This window comes from Natator depressus, chromosome 2 (assembly GCF_965152275.1).
Source record: "Natator depressus isolate rNatDep1 chromosome 2, rNatDep2.hap1, whole genome shotgun sequence".
Classification (NCBI taxonomy): Eukaryota; Metazoa; Chordata; order Testudines; family Cheloniidae; genus Natator; species Natator depressus.
In genome coordinates this window covers 234,321,992-234,348,650 of record NC_134235.1, presented here as the reverse complement: position 1 = coordinate 234,348,650, position 26,659 = coordinate 234,321,992, and the positions used below count along the sequence as shown (strand labels likewise).

The 26,659-nt window shown below is 40.8% G+C and overlaps 1 protein-coding gene across 2 annotated transcripts in view; it reads right to left on the bottom strand.

The window, feature by feature from the left end:
• Positions 1-8,139: 8,139 nt before the first annotated feature.
• The window catches only part of ZEB1 (zinc finger E-box binding homeobox 1), a 212,362-nt gene continuing 193,842 nt past the window's right edge, over positions 8,140-26,659 (bottom strand). Inside the window, exons 6-9 of one of the 2 annotated variants that reach the window (XM_074946178.1) lie at positions 22,030-22,135; positions 17,575-19,385; positions 15,396-15,576; positions 8,140-10,680 (exon numbers count right to left, since the gene is read on the bottom strand). In XM_074946178.1, coding sequence (XP_074802279.1) covers positions 10,154-10,680; positions 15,396-15,576; positions 17,575-19,385; positions 22,030-22,135 — 2,625 coding nt within the window. In that variant the 3' untranslated portion in view covers positions 8,140-10,153. The remainder of the gene's footprint in view (positions 10,681-15,395; positions 15,577-17,574; positions 19,386-22,029; positions 22,136-26,659) is intronic. The other variant, XM_074946177.1, reaches the window with a different exon arrangement.

Genomic DNA, 26,659 nt, shown 5'->3' with positions numbered 1-26,659 from the left:
CTAGTCACTGGCACCCCCTGTGGCTGGTTTCCAGTGTGGTTAAGAGAATAAAATGAACAGTCCCCAGAGGTAAGAGACCTAGGATTTTGGCGTTTAGTCTTGGGTTTATGTGACAGGGTGAGACCATGTGGTCTTCCGGGGCCAAGATCCCCAACCTGCTGCCCTCTCTATCCCCCTCGTGGGGGGAGGTTGCTAGGACTCAGGGAGCTGACTTGAGCCTACCCCATGTTATGGGTTACATGGTAAGGACCGCTGTAATCTTGGCATTAGTTACAGGTTATATCGTAAGCAGCCCTGTAATCCCCACACTGGAACCAATCAAATGCCTAATATCACAGATTATGGGTGATGGGTGGGTAGAACCCCTCCCCTGTGGTAAAGTTTAATAAAAGTTGTGGCCTGCCACTTAATTCCATGCATGTGTCTGTCCTCGCTTTGCCGCTGTGTCCACATCAATTAGGCCTGTTTCCTGGGAAGAGAAATATACAACACACACAGTTTGTCACATGCTATTTTAGGAGGCACGGCTCCCCAGGCAAAATGCAATGGTAAAACCAAAACTGGTACCAATATCCTAATTCACAGCTAAAAGCAAAGTTTTAAAATATAAAATCATACAATTATTCTACTGTACTTTCGCTAATGTTTGTACAAACACATATTTTTTCATTCTGACATGAATTTGAACCCATAAACTTCTGTTCCACAGCATGTACCTCTTCCACCTCATCTATAGTAGTAATCAGGGATGGGGTTGAAGTGGGGGGCAGTATGCTACTATCCTCTATGTGGACCAGCTCATACAGGGAGAGACAACTCACATCACCAACCTATTACACAAGTATTTGTGAGACAGACAGCACTAGAATGTTGGGCACTAGCATTCTTGGTTTCTCTTCCTGGTTCTAGGACTATGTTGAAATCTAGTGGCTACAAACCGTATAGCCAAATGTACCACCACCTTTCTTTGGCTCATCTGGATAGACTGAACCGGAACTCTAGATATTAATGTCTGAGCCTCTACCTAGCTAAAGAACCAGCCCTCTTTGCATGGAAGTAGCAGCAGCTTAAACCTCTATCTGTGGTGCAGCTGCTAAATGGCGATAGTGTAGATTACAGAAAGACCTAATTTGTCATGGCCCTTCTAAAAGACAATGTGGCAAAGCAGAAGACACTTGGCTCTGTTATATTAGAGGCATAGGTTCAATTCCCAGCTCTGCATGAAGTAATCTTGTAGAAGCTCTGTTATTGTTCACCGTTTTGATCACCACTACTACCCTGCTGCCAAGCTATGAAATCTTGGCTTATCATAAGCATTGTGAAGGACATAGGAATATTGACAGTGGTCAGTGGAAGCACTGGGATTGGAGCTTTTGGGTCGCAGCTTAGTGTGCTTTCTGCTAGATTACAGGGCATTGTGTATAGGGAGTGTCTCTCTCCCTCTCCCCCCACAAAGATTGCCAGGAGGGCTCCTGCCCTACATGCTTTCTGATGAGTCCCATTGTAAGGTTCCACTGCTCCTCTCTCCTCCCCACACTGCGAGTCAGATGGGAGAGCCAGATGGTTGTGCTTGCCCTCAAGGAGGGCAACCTAAAGGCCCATGCTCTCCTGCAGAGGGGGAACAGCAGGGTTATCCTTCTATGCCTTCCCAACACTGAGGCCTGTTGGTTCTTCTTGCTCGAGCAGGTGGGGTTTGAAGGAAGGGGCTGGTGCTGGCAGTGAGGGGGCTTTGCTCTGTGCTGTGCTGCTTCTGTCTGTGCTGCTTTTGGCACCAAAAAACACTGTGCTGAGGCAGAAGCAGCAGAGCACAAATCTAAGCCCTCTTTTCCAGCCAACCCTGCAGCACCGATTCACAGATGTTAAGGCCGATGCATAAATGGGCATTTTGAGTAGGAGCAGAGAGGTTATTTTACCTCTGTATTTGGCACTGGTGCAACCACTACTGCAATACTGTGTCCAGTTCTGGTGATCACAATTCAAGAAGATATTGAAAAACTGAAGAGGGTTCAGAGATGAGCCATGAGGAGCATGATTAAAGGATTAGAAAATCTGCTTTATAGTGACAAAAAAGGAGCTCAATCTAGCTGAACAAAGGAAGGTTAAGGGGTCAATTGTTTACAGTCTAGAAGTACCTACAGGAGGAACATATATTTGATAATGGGCTCTTTGGTCTAGCAGTGAAAGGTATAACACGATGCAATGGCTGGAAATTGAAGCTAGACAAATTCAGTCTGGAAATAAGGTGTTAATTTTTAACCGTGAGATGAATTAACCAATGGAACAACATACTAATGGTTGTTGTGGATTTTCCATCACTGACAATTTTAAATCAAGATTGGATGTTTTTCTTATATACTGTAGGATTTATTTTGGGGAAGTTCTATGACCTGTGCTATGCAGGAGATGAGACTAGATTATCAGGTCCCTTCCGGGTCTGACCTGACCCTTCCCCCTGGAACCTGAGTCAGCACCGCAGCTGCTGCCTCCTGCCCATGGGAGGTGCTGCGACTCCTCAGCATACTCACTCTGCAGTGAGGTGATGGTGGACAGCAGGAGCAGGACATGTTGCCCTGCACCATGCCCAGCCCACAGGCTAGAGAAGATCATTAAAGGTGACCTGACCCAACCCTAACACTTGTAGTTGGGTCCTGTTGCAAGGCTCTGCATTAGTTCAGTCCCTACCCATATCAGTTCAGCCCACCACCCAGCCTCACCTTTGGTCCTCTTCCAGGTGTAAAGGGGGGGGGGGAGGGATGCTTCAGCACAGTTCCCTCTCTCCTTTCCAGGCTGAGGGGGTAGGGAGGGGGGGACAGGTCAAGGGCTCTTCACCCCTCTCTGCCCTTTCCCAGGCAAGATTCTGCAGGGAGTTTGGGGAGAGGACCAGAAGGGCCATCCTGTTCCCATTACCCACAGGAGGGGAGAGGAGTGAACAGAGCTTCCCTTAACTCCTGGGCTCTTTAGCTCCCTCCTCTGCCCATAAGGGCTGCTGAGAGGAGGCCAGGTGGACAACTCTACCAGCAGCAGATCTGACTGGTAGCCTCATGAGACAAACAAGTAGGGCAGGCAGCCATCAGAGGGCTCAAATTCGCCACAGTGCTGGAGTGTCTCATGTCATCACAAGACTGGCTCCAGCCCCAGCCAAATGTCTGTCACTCGTGAAAAAAACACAAGAGCTATCAACACTACCAGGTCATCAAGTCAGACCTCCTGTGTTTCTGGGACTATTACATTTTACCCAGTTACCCACATATTTAGCCCAGTGACTAGTGTTTTGCTAAAGCATGTCTTCCAGAAAGGCATCCAGTCTTGATTTAAAGACATGAAGAGATGGAGAATACACCACTTTCCTTGTTAGTTTGGTCCAGTGGTTAATCACCCTCACTATTACAAATTTCTGCCTTATTTCTAGTTTGAATTTGTCTGGCTTCCACTTCCAGCCATTGATTCCTATTGTGCCTTTCTCTGGTAGATTTAAGAGCTATTTAATTCTCAGTATTTTCTCCCCAAGAAGGTTCTTATCACTGTACTCAAGTCAACTCTCAATCTTTAATGTAGTTGAATAGTGACTTGGCCTCCTCTCGTCCCAGATGGCAATAATAATAGTGATGCAGGCTACAAAACAGCTTTGCTAGCTGCTGCCAAAAGGATCCACGTGGCTCAGTTATTTGAGCTGTGTGCTTGGCCGAGGGTTTGACATTTAGGCCATGTCTACGTGGGGGAAAAGGTGTGTTAACTCAATGGAGTCTTCTTTTTCTGGATTGTAAACTCCCCTTAACAGCTGTGCAGCCACAATTTAACACCTTTTACATCATTTGAGCTGGTCATGTTGTAGTCATGACCACTTCAAACAATCTATAAGGTGTTAGCCACAAGGTAGCCAGCTGATATGATCTAAAGACCAACCAAACAATCTAAAAGGTGTTAAACGATGTCCACGTGAATGTGAAGGAGGGTTGTTAATCAAATTAAGCTAAATCAATTGAGCTAACTTGATTGAAAAACTCCCCACATCTTTTTGCTGTTTAACTAGTGCCTTAAAGAGCTGTTTAATTGCAAATCAGGGCTGGTCTACCATGAAAAATTACATAGGCATAGCTCTGTCTCTCAGGGGTGTGAAAAATCCACACTTCTGAGAGATGCAGTTAAGTCAATCAAAGCCCCCAGTGTAGACATTGTTAGGTCAATGGAAGAATTCTTCTGCAGACCTAGCTACCGCCTGTCAGGGTAGTAGATTAACTACAGTGGGAGGAGAACCCCTCCCGTGGCTGTAGTGAGTGTCTACACTGAAGTGCTACAGTGGCACAGCTACGTGGCACTGCAGCCATGTTGTTGTAGCATTTTAAGTGTAGACCTAGCCTCAGTGTCATATGTTTGGAGTTTTGCACTGTTTTCCAGTGCAGCACTTTCAGATGAGTTTATCTCCAGCACCAGACCAATTTGTTTCAAATATCAAAGTGTATTTTTTAATACTGAAAGAAAAAATATTCATCTGGATATTATCAAACACAACAGGGAAAATCCTGTTAGCCTGACTCACATATATGGACCTATTGAAGTCAAGAGCTTCAAGGAGATGATGTGCAGTCAGTCACACAGGATTTGGCATAAAAAGAGATTCCAAAGAATGAAAGACGCATACAGCAGTCTAAGCATCTAAAAAGTTAGTATGCTTCTCCTCGGCACCCTTCTACACACAGGTCTCTCCTTTCTTACAGCCCAATTCTGCATTCTGCCAGTGTCCAAGGAATGTAGGATTAAGCCCCTTGCTACAAGTGCAAGCTAGAATATTAGTTGTAACAATAAATTAACTAAACCCTTCCCATTCATTTCTAGGTAAAAGAAAATCAGAAATTTACAAGGAGCCAAGCTTAGTTCATGTACATGCATTTCAAAACTCATTTACCCCTAAGTCCCTCGGTTAAATACACATTATGTAAATGCCAAAAATTCACTCAGCACTTTTTAGGACACAAAATGAGGACAGTTCCTGTCCTGGAAAGCTGACAAACTAAAAGATCCAAAATCAAGGTATGTGATTGCGCACATGTAGACATACCTGAACTAGCTTTAATCTAGTTAGCTTGGGTACCAATAGCAATGAAGCCTCTGGAATCACACCTTGATTGCAATGTAAACATAACTACAGGGCCAACCCCCACACCTGCCATCAAAAGTGTTCATGCTTATGCACATTTCATGTTTAGTTCCAATATTCAATTTATTAATATTACGATTAAAGTCAGAAATGAAACAGCTGTTTCACATAATTACAAATGTAAAAATTGCATCAAAACATCACAGCATATTGCATACAATAAAGACATGCACAATATGCATACATTGGGAGATGATGATGAAGAAATCAAGCAGTTATTTCTGCATCAGGATCTTTCCTGCTCCTCTCCTGTTTTCCATTTCTGAGCTCTACTCCTGCTCTCTCTGAATCTTTGAGCCCAGAAGACCCTGCTTTCTCCTATACCCCAATAATAAAATAATAATATGTAATAATAATACTTAGCTCTTCTATAGCACTTTTCTTCCGTATATCTCAAAATACTTTATTAAGGAGGTAAGTATCATTATCCCATTGAGCCATAGTACCTCTAAACGAGCCTTACCTTTTCTTTCGATCTGGACTGGTGGTGTTCCCCCGCATCATGGAGCAGGATGGCCAAGCCATCTCATGGCTGCAGAGTTTAAGGGAGAAACAGGCACAGACAATAGTCTGTGACCTTAGTGAGACTGACTCACCTGGATCACTTTTCCATTTATAAACACAACACAGATCATAGGATAAAGCTCCCTTTCAGTAAACCTTTATTCCACTTTTAGTTCTCTCTTTCCCTGTAATCTCTGACTAACACCTGTTTAGGAGAGAAAATATATATTCAGAGCTTATACCCTTTTACTTTTACATTTTTCTGTCAGTCTGATTTTTCCTGTAATTGCTTTGCCACTTGCTGTCTCAGGAGAAGACAATATTGTTCTAAGATGGCATTTTAAAACAATCCTTAATCAGTCTCTAAAGTCAAAAAGAATTCTCTTCAATGGGTTCTGAGCCAAATCCAAGGATGGCAGCTTCTTGTAGTGGCAGAGCATGGGTCTGTGTGCATACATCACATTGTGTATTCACAAGCTCTATATCCTGAGTCAATCATGGCACCTAATATTGCAAATGTTACTCGCTGAGTAGACAATGGATCTTGGGTAAGTACAGTTTAGTCACATAAGATTTGCAAGATGGGCCTTTATCGCTGGACAGCTTTCATACTAACTATTAGAGAGTGTTGCTTTCATGAGATTCTGAAAATACTGTATGCAGTTTTATCTTTCCCTCCCCTTTATGATAGATTCTTTTTCAGTCTTCACTGTAATTTCCCTTGGAGTAATAGAAAGTTCTTCCAAAAAGGAAATTATCAATAAATAATGGCTTATAGTTACACAGTGTCTCCCATCTTTGGATCTAAAATATTTTACATACACATTCATAAAATTAAACTCTCAGCACCCCTGTTAAATATATACCAATAAGTATGATCCCCATCTTACTACTGTAAAAACTGAGGTCCAGAGAGTTTAGCTGACTTGTCTATGGTCACGTAGGAACTTGGTGACATAGCCTGGAATACAATCCAGGTCTCCAGAGTTCCACCTTGTTGCAATTGATTTTACTCCTCTAATTGCATTTAGGATAATGCATCAGAGTTACTGTAATGCATCTGAGTTCCTCAGATGGACAATACACGATGTCAAAACAATAAGCCAGCAGCATGAGAGCCCATCTCTGAAATTTAACAGGTGCTAAAGCTGATATTCTTGTTTTTGGCTTCAGAATTTTAACACAGGGTTTAAATCTGTAATCAACATAAATCTCCTCACAGAAGGTCATGGAATTTCCTGATTCCAAATTACTCAGAACCTGTTTTCTATCTGAGCATAGTTTTCTCTTGCTTCATTTGAGGTTCTAGAACTGAAAGCTTTTGGCCTTTCATATGCAACTGGGATTTATATGATAACTGAATCTTTATCACGTGTAACAGCAGATAACAGAGACTTCCTGATTTGCTCGAATCCTTTGTTTCATTTTTACAGTGCAAAAGCAAGTATTCTTCCCCCACATCTCCAACAAATGTCTCACTGGGTTTATTAATATACACAAGTGAGGTAGAAATCATCCTTAATTGTGGAGGTGCTGAAATGCCTGTTCTGAAATGGGCTTTAAGAGGGGCATCGTTAACTATGCCTTTAAAGGATCTTTAGACACAGATTCAGTTTTCTCTGAGAGAAGTCATAAGCCTCCTGCACAATTCTTGTTATAATCCAAAGATGTTAATTAAAAGCCAACGTATCTTTCTTCATCATTGTAAATCAATCAATTTTAGATTTTTCTCAAAGAGGTGCATACTGTTTAGTGGGCAGTTTACTCCACTTAAACCTTGCAATATTTGGTATATTATGTGATGAAATACATCCAAAGTGCTAGCTATCTTATAGTTACATAGGAACAATCCTCTATATGTATTAATGGTGAAGAGTCATGCTAGAATAGGATTTAAAGTGTTTCAAAACACTTTATTTGAATGTAAAGCAAAAGATGCATGGCCTTCACATCAAAATGCTATTTAGGGATCATTAAGACAGCAGAACATTGTTTGTAAATGGTGTGTGTTTACAGTACATTTCTTTATATTCTTTTACATTACTTTTCAGTATATGCAATGTAAAGATATGAGTTTCTTACAGTTTCTAATGCAAATTCAGGTGTAATTTTTTTTAAAACCTTAATTTTACATTAGTGGCTTTCTGTATCAGAGATGTCTGTTCAATATTTTTCGGAAGTCCAACAGCAATATATACTTGAACCTATTGCTAAATCAAGAAAACACTCACAGAACTATTTTCTTTAAAATAAGTGTTAATGAGATATATCTTTTAAAAATATACAATACAGATCCAAAAGCAACAAAAATCCAAGCAAACACGTGGTTTTGTTCTGAAACCAAAATCTTTGGTGTACTGATCTTTATAGAAGCCAGTGAACCACCAAAACTGCTCTCCCTATGCCTTGCTCTTATTCATTTGTTACCAACACACAGCTCAAGTGGAGTATCTGTATCCAAGCAAAGAGTGAAGTCTGCCTGACATCTCATAAAAATAATTCAAAACATAATCATTTTATATTATTGGAATAACGACAATAAGTCAGGCTTGTTGACGCATTTTATTGTGAGATGGGGAGCCTGGTAAAAAACTAGAAAATGACCATGATGTAACAAGGAACTTAAAAATGAAGATTCAGATTTGTAACTTACATACATGAATACAGGAACAAATTGGCACAAAAATGTTAAACATTGTTCCCAACACTGTTTATAAGATTATTCTAATTTGGCTTCCTAAGGAAATGAGAGTTTTATGGTTAGGCTAATCTCTTAATAAAACTGCAGAGCATCATGCTATTAGTCACACAGTGAATTTCAAAATGTAAGAGCTTTATATTAAAAACTGGGTAAAGGTAAAATGAATGGATTGCAACTGTAAAATTAATACATTCCCATTTTAATTCTTCTGTTCTACAGTCCAAGGCAAGTATAAATGTTAACATAACACTGTTAAATCAAATCTCAATGCAAGAGAACCAATTGCATCTCTACTTTAAATCTTATCAACTTTCCAAATTTTCATACTAAAATATATTATTGTATTAATACAAACTACAGTATTATACACTACACTGTGTAATAAATAAAGAAATATAAAAATAAGACACATAAATATAAAAGTTTTCTAAAACTAAAAAGGTACATATGTCAGTAAGAAGGGTATTAATACTGCCAGGTTTGAAGACATACAGTACAAAATGTTGCACAGATCTATAAACTAAAAGAAATAAAATAATACTGATAGGTAAAAATCAGCTAACATTGTTAATAAATGGGGTCCATAATAACTAACATTTGGAAACACTTATGAGCCAGATAACATGTCATGTATGTGTCTGAAATTAAAGTAAACCAATAAAGCAGATTAGAAATTTTCCCTTGTAATTATTGTAGAGAAATTCTGCAAATTAGATATCAACCAAACATAATCCTGAAGAATTAAATAATGAAATGTACCAGTGTTCTTACTTCTTGGATGGTTGAGTGTTTCCTACCCCCCCCCCCCCCCCCGCATGATTTAGTTTAGAAGTTTGATACAAATTAACAAATGCTAGTTATTGTAGGCCACACATTAAATAAAGGCTGGTCAGAGCCTTTAAAATACTGATAAATGGCACTTACAGCACACAGGTCTTGCATAAGGCCAAAGGAGATACAAAGCTTCATATCATATCCTTCATATTGTTACTACATACTCAAAACACAATTACAAACACTGATTTTTGACGACTTTGCTGTCCTTACCAGTATTAACACTGTTAGTCCCTGCAATCAGAACTCAACAACAATCTTTTCAACTACATTTTTAACCACATGAGTAAGAAACTTCAGTTCTTCTATCAGCTGCTTTCTTAAGGCTAACAATACACTTTAAATGATAATATGCTCTACTACAACATCTAATGTTATAATTGCTACCTTCTAGGTTGAATTTACAAAGGTAGTCTAGCACTGTTTGGAACTGCATTATACTTTTCTGCGAAAGGGAATTCTGTAGTGCAGAAGTTCTCACATTTTCTAAACATAATAAAATACTGAAGCGGATTTAGCAAATGTTTTCCGGATAAAAAAAAAATCATATAAATCTCTCCCAATTGTATAGCTTAAAATTAATCGACATAAGAATGAAAATTAATACTGATAAAACAAATGATGCCAGATGCTTGTCTAATAAATCAGGTTTCCTACAACCTGTTAAATCTTTGCTTCCAGAGTCACTGTATTTTTCTAATCTGCTTCATGTTACAAACTTGTTCCTAACTTTGAAAACTGCATGAAAAATTACTAGGTTTGAGGTTCAGGCACACCTGGATTTCTTTTTTTTTCTCATTTTCTTATTTTACTATAATTTTTTTATTTTATTTTTTTACACAGTAGTGAACAGAAATCACAGTATGCAGACTACTGTGTTTCTATGTTAAGCATATATAGTATAGAACAAACTTCATTACCAATTAGTTGTTTTCCTTATAGGAAAAAAAACCTATCAGTTAAGCTTTGTTTGTTTTTTCTGACACCCGCTCATCATTCTGTATAGCTTCTTGTTCTACATTGCTCACTTGATTTACAGCTTCTTCATTCTTCATGTTACCTTTAATTTTCCTTTCTTCCTCTTCTACTTCTTGTAGTTTTTCACATTCTTTTTCTTCCTGAAGTTCTTCCATCTCTTTGTCTTCCTCTTCCTCTTTTTCACTGTCTTCCTCTTCTTCCCTCGTTAAACTTTCTCTCTCATCTGAGTCGATCTGCGATGGAGATGCTCTGGCACCAGCATGCTCATTATTTAGGACTTCTTGTCCTGTCTCTTCCTGTTCTGTGCTATCACGCTCTTCTGCTTCTCTTTTGCAATAGGAGTAGCGATGATTCATGTGCTGAGAATAAGACCCAGAGTGTGAAAAACGCTTTCCACATTTGTCACATTGATAGGGCTTTTCTCCAGAATGCAGTCGCATGTGTTCAATCAAATGGTGTTTGTGTTTAAATGCCTTTTTACAGATTCCACACTCATGAGGTCTTTTACCTAAAAATAATAAGCAAATATTTGTAACTTTAGTTTCCACAGTTTAATTGTTATTACTGGTTTCCATATCATCTATGGTTCGTGGAGGCTATTTGTTGAAAAGCAGCGGCTTCACATTTGGATTTTGGTACAACTGTTGGGAGATTTATTTAAGAAGGTGCTCTTTTCTCAGGGTTGTTGGGATTTTCAAAGGAGCCTAAGATCATAACGTAAGAATGGCCATACTGGGTCGGATCAATGGTCCATCTAGCCCAGTATCTTGTCTTCCAACAGTGGCCAATGCCAGGTGCTTCAGAAGGAATGAACAGAACAGGTAATCATCAAGTGATTCATCCCGTCTTCAACTCCCAGCTTCTGGCTAACTGAGGCTAGGGACACTCTGAATATGGTGTTGCATCCCTGACCATCCTGGCTAAAAGCCGTTGATGCACCTATCCACCATGAACTTATCTAGCTCGTTTTTGAACCCTGTTATAGTTTTGGCCTTCATAACATCCCCTGACGAGTTCCACAGGTCGACTGTGTGTTGTGTGAAGAAGTACTTCCTTTTGTTTGTTTTAAACTTGAAGCCTTTTAATTTAATTGGGTGACCCCAAGTTCTTGTGTTATGTGAAGGCGTAAATAACACTTCCTTATTCACTTTCTCCACACCAGTCAAGATTTTATAGACCTCTATTATATCCCCTCTTTGTTGTTTCTTTTCCAAGCTGAAAAGTCCAAGTCTTTTTAATCTCTCCTCATATGAAAGCTATTCCATACCCCTAATGATTTCTGTTGTCCTTCTCTGTACCTTTTCCAATTTTAATATCTTTTTTGAGATGGGGCCATCAGATGTGCATGCAGTATTCAAGATGTGGGCATACCATGGATTTATATAGTGGCATTATGATATTTTCTATCTTATTATCTATCCCTTTCCTAATGTTTCCTAACATTGTTGGTTTTTTTGAACTATCCACGCTGACTTCAATACCTCTTACTTGTGTGTAGCAGTGAATTTAGATCCCATCATTCTATGTATAGTTGGGATTATGTTTTCCAATATGCATTACTTTGCATTTATCAACACTGAATTTCATCTGCCATTTTGTTGTCCAGTCACCCAGTTTTGTGAGATCCCTTTGTAATGCTTTGCAGTCTGCTTTGGACTTAACCCATTTCCCATTGAATTTCAGCCTAAATTCTAGGCTGAAAGTAGGAGTTAACAAATCAAAATTATAATAAATTTAAATTAACCTATCCAAAGTTCTGAGTGAATATGACATATATCACAAGGTCAGAGGCTTGTGTATAATGACTTATTTTCTGCACTCAATGAACCAGTTTTCCTTTTGTGATGAAACTATCAAGAGACTGTATGCCTTGCTCATCACAGGATGAGAATGGAGACAGGTCTGTGGAGACCAACTCTAGGCTAGTTGTATAGCTAACTCAGTGGAACTATGAAGATCCACATTGATAACTAAAACCTTATTCCAAAAAAGATGATAAAAGACATTCGAAAATTGCAACACTTATTAACCCTATTTTCCCATTCTAACAAAGGGCAGACTTAGCACCATCGTCCACTGCATGCTCAGACCCCAATTTGGCAAAGCAATTAACGTGCTTAACTTTAAGCACGTGCTTGAGTCTCACTGATTTAATCACATGCTTACATCCATCTAACTCCTTTGTTGAACTGTGTGAATTGAATTTCTTGAATTTCTACATAAGCTGAATAATTTGAGAACACAAGGATGGCCGTCTTGAAAGCCATTTGCCAAAGTTGAACAGAATGTAGGAAGTTGATGGAGTGGCTCCTGGGTGCTACTTTTAGTGAATGAACATCCCACAATCAGGTGGGATAAGAGGAATAGGGTCCCAATTAATGATGGTGAATTTCATGAAACATTTTTTGGTTATAAGATTAGTTCAAATTCAAATCCATTTTTAACCTGGATTTTAATCCCATTTTTTTCAGTCATAACTCACTTAAAATATTTTTGCTCACTTCGTATTAAGAAGAGAGGAGAAGAAAGATCTTCACCCCCCCAAAAAAAAACAGATTGGCACAAGTGTTTATTCTGTTCCTACAAATTCATTAGAAAAATCTTTCTCCTACCCCCAGCTCAGTCTCTCTGTATTTGTTTATCCCTCAGTCTTCTCTCTGCTCCAGTTTTCAGATTTTTTTCTTTGTCCCCTCTCTGCTATTTTTAATGTCTCTTCTAAACATAACAAACTGTTGTGATAACTGGGCCTATAAACTTACCCTAATTGTGAGCTCAACTGTGAAAAGTGAATGAAAGTTCATAAAATGTTACCATAAGCTATAACAACATAATTTGATGGGAAAAGGTAAAAAATAAAACCAGAAAAGAAAAGAAGACTGAATTAGTCTAAACAAAACTGATCAAGATCACACCTAGTAAACAAGAACAGTGTGAGATCAGAAATTAATGAACCAAAATTGGTGTGTCTGAAATTAGGCCTATTGGTGGACAAAATAATGAGAGGATGGAGTGTTCTGCCCATCAGTCCCTTTTGGGGTCCTTAAAATAAAGGAGACTGAGAGAAAGTGAAGGGAGACAATTGCTGACTGAAAGAAGGGGAAGGAGCGAGCTTCACCATCATAGCTGCCACCTGCACTGTCTCCTGGGACCCTCGGATCCATTGTAAAATCATTGTGTCTTGGTTGTCCTAATCCCAAGAGATGTCCTGACCAGACCAAGCCATAAAAGGGCTCCACCTCCACTCACTGGCTCTGATGAATCCCAAACACAACCTGATATGTGAGACTTTGTCACGCCTTTCCCCAGTGTGTCCTTTTCCTTCCCCACCTTACTTCTTCTCCTTCCCCTTTTGCATTCTGTCTAATAAGAATCTGATTCAACCAGCCAAGAATGTATATTTTGCAACACTGCTGAAAGCCTCTGAGCAAGAAGCTAAAGACAATATCCCCGAAACAACCCAATGCTGGTACGAGTTTGCCAGGTCTCAGAGTGGCAGATAAGAGCGTGAGCTGTGCCTGTGTTTTTCCAGCAACGAGGATGCAAGTGAAAGGCAATACCAGAAACAGAAGTTGTGTTTTCTATCTTCCCTGTTCTTTTCTTTCTCCTCTTTTCGCGCTCTCTCTCTCTCTCTCTCTCTGTGTGTCTCTTGTTTTGTCTTCTAGGAAATGGAATTGGACTTCAACAACAAAAACAGTAACAACCGCTCCAGCCCATTCCAACTAACTTCCCTCTTCCAAAAAGGACATTTAACATCATCTTTGATACTATCTAAGAGACTCAAGTTATTCCCCCCCACACTTTTAAAGACTCTCCCCAGCTAAAGGGAAAGAGGGATGTGGTTAAAATGAAAACCTTACTTATTTCTTTAGATTTCAAATGCTTTAACTGTTTTTCTTCTTTTTCTGCATCTTTAATAAAAGATGTAAATGATTTGCAATGGTATTTGCCATGGGACTAAGCCAGCTGAGGTCTCTATACCCCAACACTTCTTTAAAACTGTTTAATACTGCAGTTTCAGGGTCATGTTAACACCTTTGACTCTTTGGGCCCATATATTCCATCTAAATTAATACAAGAGAACCCAGTAACGTTAGTTTGGTTTCAGCGTTCAAAACTCACAATTAAATAAGGTAGAAATGAGGCAAAACAAGTTTGTATAAGCCTAGACTTGATATGAAAGATGCAGACAAATGGTAGTTTTCTGATCACAGTATACAGAAGAGAAATGACTTCTGTGTCTAGTACTGTCAAACAGGCACTTTTCCTAAGCTCTATACTTAATTAAAAAGTAAAATAGAAAGAACTAGTGTGTTCTAAAAGAGGAGAAACTAACACACTAAACTTTAGGAAAGCAAAGCTGGGAAAAATACAAATTTTGCTGAGAAACACACTCTGAGAAATTGACCTGAATGGGAAAGACTGAAAAGAAAATTAACAGAATTAATAGACAATACGCCATTAAGAACCAAACCTGACAGAGATTTAAAAAAAGAGTAATGCAGATAAACAGAGAAATAATACAGAGATCTAGTCAATAAAAAAGAAAGAGGCATATGAAGATACACATATCAAAACACGCCTTTAATACACAAGATAGCAAAGACTAAAGTAAAGGAATGTAATAAATGACCAAAAAAGCCAGAACCTGAGTTGAAAGGAGAAACGCAGAGAAATAAAAATGAAAAAACTTAAGACTGTAACACTATTCTTTTTGGGAAAGATTCAAAGCTCATTGAAGACTCCCACTGATTTCCAAATGATTTTAGATTAGACTCTTAGACTGTAAAATGCCTGGGGGCAGGGACTTTGTCTTTTAGTTGTATGTAAAGCGTCCCACACGTATAAGGTGCTTTGTGAGTAAATAATAAATAATAATTATGAAAACAGCAGTATGAGCTAGAAGGCGGAAAATGAGTCCCTGATTAGAGGAGCTGTCAGATAATGATGACCATGACCCAGCTGGAGAAGAGATACTTGATCACTTAACGTTTTTGTATGAGTCCCTAAAAATATAACATCATCCTGGAATTGCAATGAAAATTGAACATAAAAAATGTAGGTTTACTGAAAAAGGTGTGCATTGAGCCATGATGATGAAAAAAGTTATTATTTTCTCCTCTGCCCTTCAACCATGGGCATATTATATGTTCTTTTTGAAGCATGGAATCCAATCAGAATTAAAATAAGAAAACTATTTTTAAAACTATATTTACTACTACATACCTGTGTGTTCATACTTATGTCTCAATAGTGAACTGCTCTTCTGGAATATTTTGTCACATAAATCACAAGCATACATCCCATTTTCTGTCTTTCTCATCTTCTTTTTGGGTGGTGTTGAATCAGAATCATTTTGATCTTCCACATTTGAGACTCCTTCTGAGCTAGTATCTTGCCTTTCATCCTAAGAAAATTACCAAAAAAATATCAAACCTTGTACAAATTCCATGGACACAGTAAGCGAGATTATAAATCATATTCTGGAATTTTAGTTGTAATTTCACTTAATTTCAATAAATTGACAAACAATGTTGTTTAATTCTAACATTTACATAGCCAAGAAAAGACTCTCTCTTTGTGACACTAACATTCCCGATCTATTACAACTAGAAGGCCTGGAAAACCAGTACTTAATAGAGTTGCAATGTTTGAGTTTCAAGATTTGGCTTCAGGCCAAGCTTCAGAGGAGCACTGACACACCAAGTAAGACAGGGGTGGCCAACCTGAGCCTGAGAAGGAGACAGAATTTACCATGTACATTGCCAAAGAGCCACAGTAATACGTCAGCAGCCCCCCATCCACTCCCCAGCGCCTCCTGCCTGCTGGCAGCTCCCACTAATCAGCACCTACTCTCCACTCTCCCTGCAATCTGCTCCTTCGCATGTCTGCAGGCGAAGGAGCAGGGGTCTTGGGGGAATGGGTGGAGTGGGGGCAGGGCTTGGGGCAGAGCCAGGGGGTTGAGCAGTGAGCACCCCCCCAGCACATTGGAAAGTTAGCATCTATAGCTCCAGCCCCAGAATCTGTGCCTAGGTAAGGAGCCGCATATTAACCTGTGAAGAGCCACATGCGGCTCCGGAGCCACAGGTTGGCCACGCCTGAAGTAAGAGCTGGATAAGGGAGGGAAATGAGATTATAGAATGAAAAGGTACATAAAAGGGTATTGGGAACGTGGAAGAGCAAGGACGTTTCTAACAGTATTTTACATTAAGGTACACTGTCTGCATCTAAATGTTTCACCAGTTTTATGGAAATTAAAATTATGCTAACATTAGTGTTCAATTCTGTAAAACAGAATTTCCTTCCTTTCCTTCCCATAATTCTGTTACAAATGTAACCTAAAGTAGCTAGCCAGGGAATGCTAATATTCCATGAACAAAAACTGTATCTATAATACCATAATACTGTAACTGTAGCCCCAGATGATTCATCTGCTAAATTCACTCTCAAGAAGCATAAAAGCATATTTTAATGGTATCAGCAAGTCACAAAAACCACAAAAACTGTATTAGATTTTTGGCATCAGTTTTCAAATCCAAATAAAATATGTATTAGCTACCTCAGTATGCATGAGTGTAATATATAACAAACACACACATACCTTGTGTCTGTCCAAACCCAGGCTGACCAGTTTCCAACTGTACAGGAAAGAGTTTACATTAACTTCCATCACCCACTTACAAGGAGTCAACCAGGAAAAGATCTTATCCTTTGCATGCATCTTTTTTTTTATTCCTCTCCGTTCCTACCTTAATAATTTGTGTACAACTATCAGTGGGATCGACTCTGATCACAGAGACATATATTGAGGTAGAATCAGAGCAGTGTACATAAACAACACATGCAAGGGACAAGCACTTGCCCCATTTTCAATGAAAGTTTCATTTTAATGTTGTTTAAAGTTACATTATGGTACAGGAAGAGTTCAGTTACCCACCAGATCAAGATAGTACTGGCTGGGAGCCGACAGGAAGGGCGAAATAGGAGGGTCAAGACGTCCCACACAGCCTTTTTTATTTTTTTGGAGGGGATAGTGAGCCAGCAAAGTATATGAGTCTGGTTACATTGCTTTTTAACCAGGGGTACTGGAATTCATAAGTAGATAATATATCTATTATTTGGATTGAAAACTGGTCCTGAAAATCTGACACAACGATTAGTTCCTGTATGTTGCCCGACTGTGTACCAGCTTGGCTTCAAAGGAATAAATGTTACAGTAACTTCCATCACCCACTTATTAGGATGTAACCAAAATACATATTATCAACAATTTAAACACTATTTTAACCAATTCTGGCTTTTTTTCTTTTACCATTAAAGTGTTTTAGTTTGGTAAAAATAATGACCTGAATTATGCCACACCTCTACATATAGTACGTACAAGAATACACACAGGCTTAGGTACCTGATTTCCATTAGGTTGGGTCTGTTTTGGCGGTGTTTCTTGAACTGCAGGGCTAACTGTAGTTGAATATGTATAAGCCACCCGTGGAATCAGAATGGTTTGCTTATTGGCAGCTAGAGCTCTTAAGCATGGAACACTGTTCTGGTCAGCAATGGCAACAATTGTAGGTAACTGGGCAGTGACTGCAGGTATAGCAATATTTATGGGGTTGGCACTTGGTGGGATTACATTTACAACAGGATCAGAGTCTGTAATACTGCTGTCCTTTTGTGGTTCTTTTTTTGCACAAGTCAAGTTCAAAGGTTCTTCTTGGACAGAATAAACACTGTTCTGGTAAACACTAGTTATGGTAGATCTTTCCAATATTTCTCCATGTTGCTTTGGTAGTGAAAGGTCAAGAGGTTCTATTTGTGGTTCTTCTGGTACATCCTCTGTTGTGTACACATAACCCTGTGAATTTCTGGATGAAGAGAGGTTTAGTGGTGATGGGGATGGCGTGTTACTTCGTGAACCATTCAGGGTCAATCCCACTGATAAAGTCTGAGACTTAATTATCTTGAGGGAATTTTGTGAATTACTTGTGTTGTTGTGGGGTTCACTTGGATTTGTAGGTCCTGCTTGATCATCATCATCTGTAGGATTACTTAGTTTGCCCTGTTCAGGAGAAGATGGTCCAGAAGACTGTACAGAAATTTGCCCAGCTTGCATTTTTTCAAACCACTTTTTTACCACATCCAGTGGTAGGTTTACTGAATCAGCAATTTTTGAGAGCTCTTCTGCACTTGGTTGTGCATTTAATGCATAATATGCTTTTAGAAGAGATAAAAGATTTTTTAAAGGTGGCTGACCAGGAGATAAGTTGCTCTCCCCTGTTTCTGACAGAACAGGGGATTCAGACTTCTCAGCTTCTGTTTCACTGAGCTGAGGAAGCTGAGTGGGATTTTTTGGGTCATAGTGCTTTAATTCTTGAAGTGCATTAAGATCTCCTGGACAGTCATCACAAAGAAGGCAAGTGCTATCATTGGTCTCTCCTTCAAAGTTCTTATCTTTCTCAGACTTCACTGTAAGATCTTCTGGTAATTTTTCACTTTTGCAACTGTTTGTGGGAACAGAATTTTCTTTTTTCAGATTTTGTGGAACAACCTGAAGTTGACTAGGTTGCTCCAAACTGTAATTGATTATAATTTTGGTTGTCCCATCTTGATCAACCAAAGGAAGACTGATAGCTGAAATGAGGGAATGACCGGCTTGTTGTATGGATGAAGTGTTGATTGTTTCTTGTTCTTTGGATGCAAGATTAGTATGACTGTTTTCCAATACTTGCCTTATTACATTACCATCTACTGCCACTTTAAGTACATTTTGAATGTCACTTAAGTTGATGCTTATGGGAGATACCAGACCTACTGTTGGTAGAACAACAGCTTGCACCACACCCTGAGGAGAACTGGTTGCCTGTAATGGGCTACCACCACTAAAAACCCCATTTTGCAAAGGGGTTGAACAGTTGATTCCTGAAGCAACAACTATGGGCTTGAATTCATAATCCACAGGTTCAGTTTTAATTTGGTTAATGGGAAGTTGTTCTTGTAAGGGCTTGTTTTCTAACTTTTGCCGTATCTGTGGTCTTGCTGGGATACCTGGTGATGCGGAAAGAGAAGGGGAGGAGCACTGAGATGTCTTGAGCCCTGACCGTGCTCGACCATTCACAGGCATCAAACCAATACATTTCTTGCTGCTTATGTGTGAGCTATATGAACCAGAATGGGAAAAACGCTTCTTGCAGTTTGGGCACTCATATGGCTTCTCTCCTAAACAAAGACAAATGAGAGTTGATTAGGTTACAGTGCATCTCCATTATACTAAAATAATGGGAAAACAATCTCTCTCCTCTCAAACGGTCCCAGACATGACTCTGACAACAAACACTTTATATTCAATTAAACAATATAGATAATTATGCCACCTTTGCGCCTGATCAGGCATTCCTTCCATGAATTTCAATACAAATTGGGTGTGCACTAGAAATAAAAGATCAGGCCCCATATGACCATGATAAATTCTAGCATTTTCCAAACCTTGGTGTAAGTGTCTGAACCCAACATATAAATTGGCTTTATATTATATTGTAGACTTCATTAAACTCCACCCAAACAATAACTTTGCTTCCATAGTAGCTAATATAAAGTACTTTAGAAAGTGATAAAGCAGGAGACTAAAACAACAACAAATCCAAAGAAAATAAGTGGCATAAACAAAATAAATGGTGATGTAAAATCCTATAATTTTTTTTAGTGGCGTAAGCACACATACACAAACACTAACTAGCCACATATCTACCCATAACTGTAATCAGCCAAATAGATACACCAGAGTAAAGGGAAATTGGGCACACACAGAAGACATGCATGTGATCTGATGTCAGAGATGAACATCAGTTGTAAAGCTTCCTTACAAGCTAGCCAGCTTGGTGGTCAAGCCCAGTAGTAGCACTGACTTCTTAACATAGCTCTGCTGCTGAGGAAGAGAATAGCTGGTAGATCTGCCTCTTTGCAGGGAGAGATGAGTGCCAGCACAGGCTCTTCCACCAACAGAGTCACCATTGAAAGTAAGGAGATGAGACACAGGTGTTGTTAGTTGGGAGAAGAAACAAAAGTGAGGCACAGAACATGCACTCGGATGGGAAAAAACAGAGCTTTCTTAAATGCTGCTTCTTTGATTCAGATGGCAAAGCAGTAGAAAAGGATAATGTGAAACCTTCATTTCTACTTCTTTTCTGTCTGTCTTCAATCAGTAAAGAAGAGGGGGAGGGGAGAAATTGAGGATTTTTTTTAATGATCAGAATTAACCTTTAGAATTTCATACAGAATGAAACACTGACTGCTGAGATGACAATCTACAAAAATCTTGGGTACGATTGTCTTCTTTGCTTAGGGCAGTATTTTATTGCTATTACCCTTGTATGGTAGTATACACAGGCACAGTAAGGTGGGTAGCTGTCATATTTATTATTATTACTGTAAATTACTTGTTTCCAGTAGTGGCCACAACATGCTAAGTGTTCTACAAACACATAGAAAGAGGATATAATTGAAAAAGGTAAACAAGCAAAGGATAGAGGAAAGGTGTACAACAAAGAACAAGGGAAAGAGGTACAACATGCAAGTAAAGAGGTCAAGGCAAAGGCTGTCCACTTTTTAAAATTAAGAATTGTATACATACACATAACATGAACAAAACATCCCCAAATTCCTTTGCCTATCTTTGGTTTTACACATGCCAGAACTCTAACACTACAGCTGAAGTTTTGCTTAACTGTTTCAGCTTAAAGCCACTGTCATAAATATAAAGGGAAGGGTAAACCCCTTTAAAATCCCTCCTGGCCAGAGGAAATCTCCTCTCACCTGTAAAGGGTTAAGAAGCTAAAGGTAACCTCGCTGGCACCTGACCAAAATGACCAATGAGGAGACAAGATACTTTCAAAAGCTGGGAGGAGGGAGAGAAACAAAGGGTCTGTGTGTCTGTCTATATTCTGTCTTTGCCGGGGATAGACCAGGAATGGAGTCTTAGAACTTTTAGTAAGTAATCTAGCTAGGTACGTGTTAGATTATGATTTCTTTAAATGGCTGAGAAAAGAATTGTGCTGAATAGAATAACTATTTCTGTCTGTGTATCTTTTTTGTAACTTAAGGTTTTGCCTAGAGGGGTTCTCTATGTTTTGAATCTAATTACCCTGTAAGGTATCTACCATCCTGATTTTACAGGGAGGATTTCTTATTTCTAATTACTTCTATTTTTATTAAAAGTCTTCTTGTAAGAAAACTGAATGCTTTTTTCATTGTTCTCAGATCCAAGGGTTTGGGTCTGTGGTCACCTATGCAAATTGGTGAGGCTTTTTATCCAACATTTCCCAGGAAAGGGGGGGTGCAAGTGTTGGGAGGATTGTTCATTGTTCTTAGGATCCAAGGGTCTGGGTCTGTAGTCACCCAGGCAAATTGGTGAGGCTTTTTACCAAACCTTGTCCAGAAAGTGGGGTGCAAGGTTTTGGGAAGTATTTTGGGGGGAAAGACGTGTCCAAACACCAAACCAGTATTTGTTTGGTGGTGGTAGCGGCCAATCCAAGGACAAAGGGTGGAATATTTTGTACCTTGGGGAAGTTTTGACCTAAGCTGGTAAAGATAAGCTTAGGAGGTTTTTCATGCAGGTCCCCACATCTGTACCCTAGAGTTCAGAGTGGGGGAGGAACCTTGACAGCCACTTTTGCAAAGCCTCTTGAATTGCCCTGGAAGCACTTTGGGCACAGCTGAGCACTGGGGCCAGAATTTACAGTATCTCCAAGAACAAAATATAAACTTTATGTTTTAAACTTATAGTTACAAAATTGTTTTCATGCCAAAGTCATACAGAGTACATGGGATAATATTCATTATGTATATCAAGACTTGGAATATTTACCACTGTGGATTCGTAGATGCTCCTTTAGGTGATGTTTGTATTTGAAAGCTTTTCCACATTCAGTGCACTTGAATTTTCGATTACCACTGGACTGAGTCACATGTCTCTGTAAGAGAAAATCTGAAATTCATTCAGAGTTCAAAGAAGTTCAAATGTAATGAACAAACAGCATAAGGAAAACCTCACATATTTCAAATTTCAGCACAACATTTGGTGTAAATGTGGTATAGTTAAAAAAAAAGACATTGCTCTCTATCCTAATTTTACAAAAAGGGAATACGGCCAGGTTACGTGCCTAAGAAATTGAATAAGATATTCCCTTTTCTGTTTGTAAAAATCATCCAATAGATATGGAATACAAGAAAGAAACATTAAAGCATTTAGAGACAGTTTAAAATTTAATCAGTTGACTTGATTTTTCCATTTACATGCTTCCAGCTCTTACTGTTGGCCTTAGATTCTTTATGTAATGGCACCACAGGATTGCTGAAGAGAAGATGGTTCAGTAACAACAAAGGCACTCTCAGTCACAGTTTATTCTCAAAAGAAATGCAAAAAATCTCCATTAAAATATGCAATATAATAAATGGATTCCTCAGACACCTAATATTTGTTAACAATTGTGATGAAGCCACTTAACTATCTTTTTGTTATGTCTTGTCTTGTGAGAACATTTATTATGCATTTAAAGTATTTTCATCATTTTAGCCTTATTTACATTACAATTCTTTTAAAGTAGCATAGGCCAAGAAAGGTAAGTTTAAATAAATACACTTTTGTTTTAGTATAGTTTACATGTACAAATGTATATATTTAAACACTGACCAAGTATATTATTTTTGAAAGTACAGTCAGAGCTGTTTAATTCTCAATATAGAGGCGAGAGGGAAAGGAACATTTACTGCTAGAGCAAACTGAGTTAGTTTATTATATAAATAAATATATTTGCAACAAACAATTTTAAATAAAGCTGTCTATGAAAAATAAGACCAGTGATGCTCTACCACAGGGGTGGGGAAACTTTTTGGACCGATGGCCACATCTGGGTATGGATATTGTATGGTGGGCCATGAATGCTCATGAAATTGGGGTTGGGGTGCAGGAGGGGGTGAGGGCTCTGGTGGGGGTGCGGGCTCTGGAGTGGGGCCAGAAATTAGGAGTTCAGGGTGCAGGAGGGGGCTCCGGGCTGGGGCAGGGGGTTGGGGTGTGTGTGGGGGAGGGTGCGGGCTCTGTGGTGGGGCTGAGGGATTGGGGTGTAGGAGTGTGCTCCAGGCTGGGACCAAAGGGTTCAGATGATGGAAGGGGGATCGGGGCTGGGACATGGGGTTGGGGCATGGAGCGGTGCGGACTCTGTCTTGGGATGCGAGCTCTGTGGTGGGGCCAGAAATGAGCAGTTCACGATGCGGGATGGGCTCTGGGGTGGGGCAGGGAGTTGGGGCATGGGAGGGGGTCAGGGGTGCAGGCTCTGGGAGGCGCTTACTTCAAGCAGCTCCTGGAAGCAGCGGCATGTCCCCCCTCTGGCTCCTATGCAGAGGTGCGGCCAGCCGGGGGCCACCCCTGCAGCTCCCATTAGCCACAGTTCTCGGCCAATGGGAGCTGCGGGGGTGTCATGTGGAGCCCCCTGGCTGCCCCTAAATGTAGGAGCTGGAGGGGGGACATGCTGCTGCTTCCGGAGCCTCAGCACGCACGTGCGGAGCGGCCTCTGACCCTGCTCCCCTGCTGGAGCACGGGAGCAGGGCAAGCCCCAGATTCTGCTCCCCAGTGGGAGCTTTCCTTCAGAAATCTCATCACAGTGGTATTGGAGAAAACAGATTTTCCTTGGGTAGGTGGACGAAATGGCAATATTGCTTCCACATGCACTCTCAGAGAATTGAGTGCTAGGCCCAAGTCCTATTGTTGTAACAGATACTCCAAGATGTCCTGGATGGAAGTGTCCACTGGATGGGTCCAACGGGTCAAGAACCACATGGAAAATCTCTTCCACTTTGCCAAGTAGGACATTCTAGTGGAAGGGTTCCTACTGTTAAGTAAGAACTCTGGAACAGCCTCTGTGTAATGCCTTTCCTCCTCATTCAGCCATGCCGTGAGGTGCAACGGGTCGCCGGGTGCAGGGTGTGGTCAGCGTCCTGGGTAAGGAGGTCAGGGAGGAGAGGAAGAGGCATGGGAGGCTGAACTGACAGAGCAAGGAGATCTGAGAAATAGTGCTGCCTCAGCCATGCTGGGGCAATCAGGATGAGCCTGGCTCGCTCTGCCTTGAGTTTGGTGATGACCTGGGGAAGAACCGGGATAGGAGGGAATGCATACAGAGCTGACTTCCAGCTGCAGGCGAAAGAGTCAGAGGGGAGCCTGGGCTCAGTTCCTCTTTTCCCTTGTTGCAAAGAGGTCGAATGTAGGGATGCCCCACGTTGCGAACACCATCTGAAGGACCTCTGACTTAAGGGACCACTTGAGACTCGGGGAGAAAATCCTGCTGAAATGATCCGCAAGACAATTCTGGATCCCTGGTCTGGGAAGGCATGTGTAGGATGTGGTATGTAGAATGTATATTTTTGGTGCTGGGACATGAAAAAAAGATGCCTGCTTGTCTGGTAAGGAAAGAAAACAGCCAGGTAAAAAGCTGAGCCAGCAATTCAATCAGGTAAACAACCAAGTTAGCAAACCAATCTTAGTGCTAGGCAGAAAAAGTGTTGAATACATGGAGGTTGAGGATGGGCCTGATCCCTCCCTTGGATTTTGGTATCAGGCAATACTGGGAGTAGAACCCAGGACTGTGGTGTTCTCACAGAACCTCCTCCACCCCTCCCAACACTATCAGAGAGCTGACCTGTTCAAAGAGCAGTATCTCATGAGAAGGATGTGGCGGGAGGCGGAGTTTGGAGAGGAGGCATGGAGAGGAATTGAATGGTGTAGCCCGATCCAAAGTGTCTAGGATCCAGCTGTTGGACATTATCAAGACCCAGGCACTGTAAAAGTGAACCAGCTTGTCCCCAAAGGAACAGGAGGATGATGAGGAAGGAAGAACAACTGGAACAATGTTCTGGCCTAACGAGGCAAAATGCATGTTTAGCAAGTGCTGAAGGAGGGTGCACAGAGCAGCCAGGCCCTGAGCTTGACTGCTTCCTCTTGTGAGACCTATCCCTTTTCCTGGGGTAGTCTCACTGTCTTTGGGGGGAAGGGCTGCACAAAGGAGCTTTGCAGCCTGTATCACTGCTGCTGCTGCGCACCATAATGATGTCTGTGTGTGTGTGTGTTGTACACACCTGCAGGGACCTTAAAGTGGTCCTCAAATCCTTGAAGGAATACAGGGTTTCATCAGTCTTATTCGAAAACAAGGTTTGGCCATTGAATGGCAAGTCCTCAGTTGCTTGCTGGAAAGCCAGTATAATCCCGGAAATCTGAAACCAGGAAGCTCTCCTCATAGTAACTGTGGAGGCCATAGCCCTGGCTGAAGTGTCCGCCACCTCAAGCGCAGATTGCAACAATGTTTTTGCCACGACTCTGCCCTCAGTAACAAACACAAAATTCATGCCAGGAGGCCTTGGGAAAACTGTTCCTCAACCTTGGCCAAAACCAACTAGTTGAGGAAGTCATATTTGGCCAGCAGGGCTTGCTGGTTTGCAATCTTCATCTGAAGTGACTATGAGGTGTATATCTTCCTGCCTAAGAGATCTAGGCACTTCAAGTCTCTGTCTTTGGGGGAGGACTTGAATCTGCCCTGCCAGGCGCTGTCATTCACTGCTGTGACTACTAGGAGTTTGGGGCCAGCTGGCAATAAAATTCCTTGTATCCCTGTACTGGAACAAAATAGCGCTTCTCCAAGCATTTGTCCGCTAGTAGTACTCAGGCCAGTACTCCCAGGGCCATTCTCTCCCAGGCCATTCTCCCAGGGCCATTCTCCCAGGGACAGAGGGTTGGAGAATGTCCATGAGTTTATGGATATTCTCCTGGAGAAACTCCACCTGCATACCCAAGGATGAGGTCACCCAACATAACAGGTCCTAGTACACAGCAGAACCTCAAAGCTATGAACACCAGAGTTATGGACTGACCAGTCAATTGGACATCATGTGAAACCGGAAGAAATTAATAAGGAAGCAGCAGAGATTAAAAAAAAAAAAAAGGCAAATACTGTACGGTGCCTGTATTGCATCTGAAAGGTAGGCACATCTGGGCTGCCTGTCACCACCCCCCATGCATGGGACAGCCATTTACAGCAAGATGCTGGGGCTGCCAGCAGAGCAGGAGCAAGGCTGCAGTCTGTGCAACTTTCACCCCCGCACTCCGCTCGCCTGGAGCAGGACATGCTGTTTTTACCTCCCCTCCCCTGGCTGGGAGGAGGACACACTTTTTTACCCCCCTTCTCAGCAGGACATGCTGTTCACACACACACACACACACACTGCTGGGAGGGGGACAACCTTGCAAACTCATGCCAGTGCTGAGTAAGGAGCCCCAGCTGCCGGGGCCTGGAGCCCCAGCTGCCAGGTCTGGAGCCTGAACTGCACTTTGTTCAGAGTTATGAACATTTCATAGTTACAGACAACCTCCATTCCCAAGGTGTCTGTAACTCTGAGTTTCTACTGTACTTTGAAGTCCTGTAGGATGGAAGGGGAGGACAAACCATGCAACA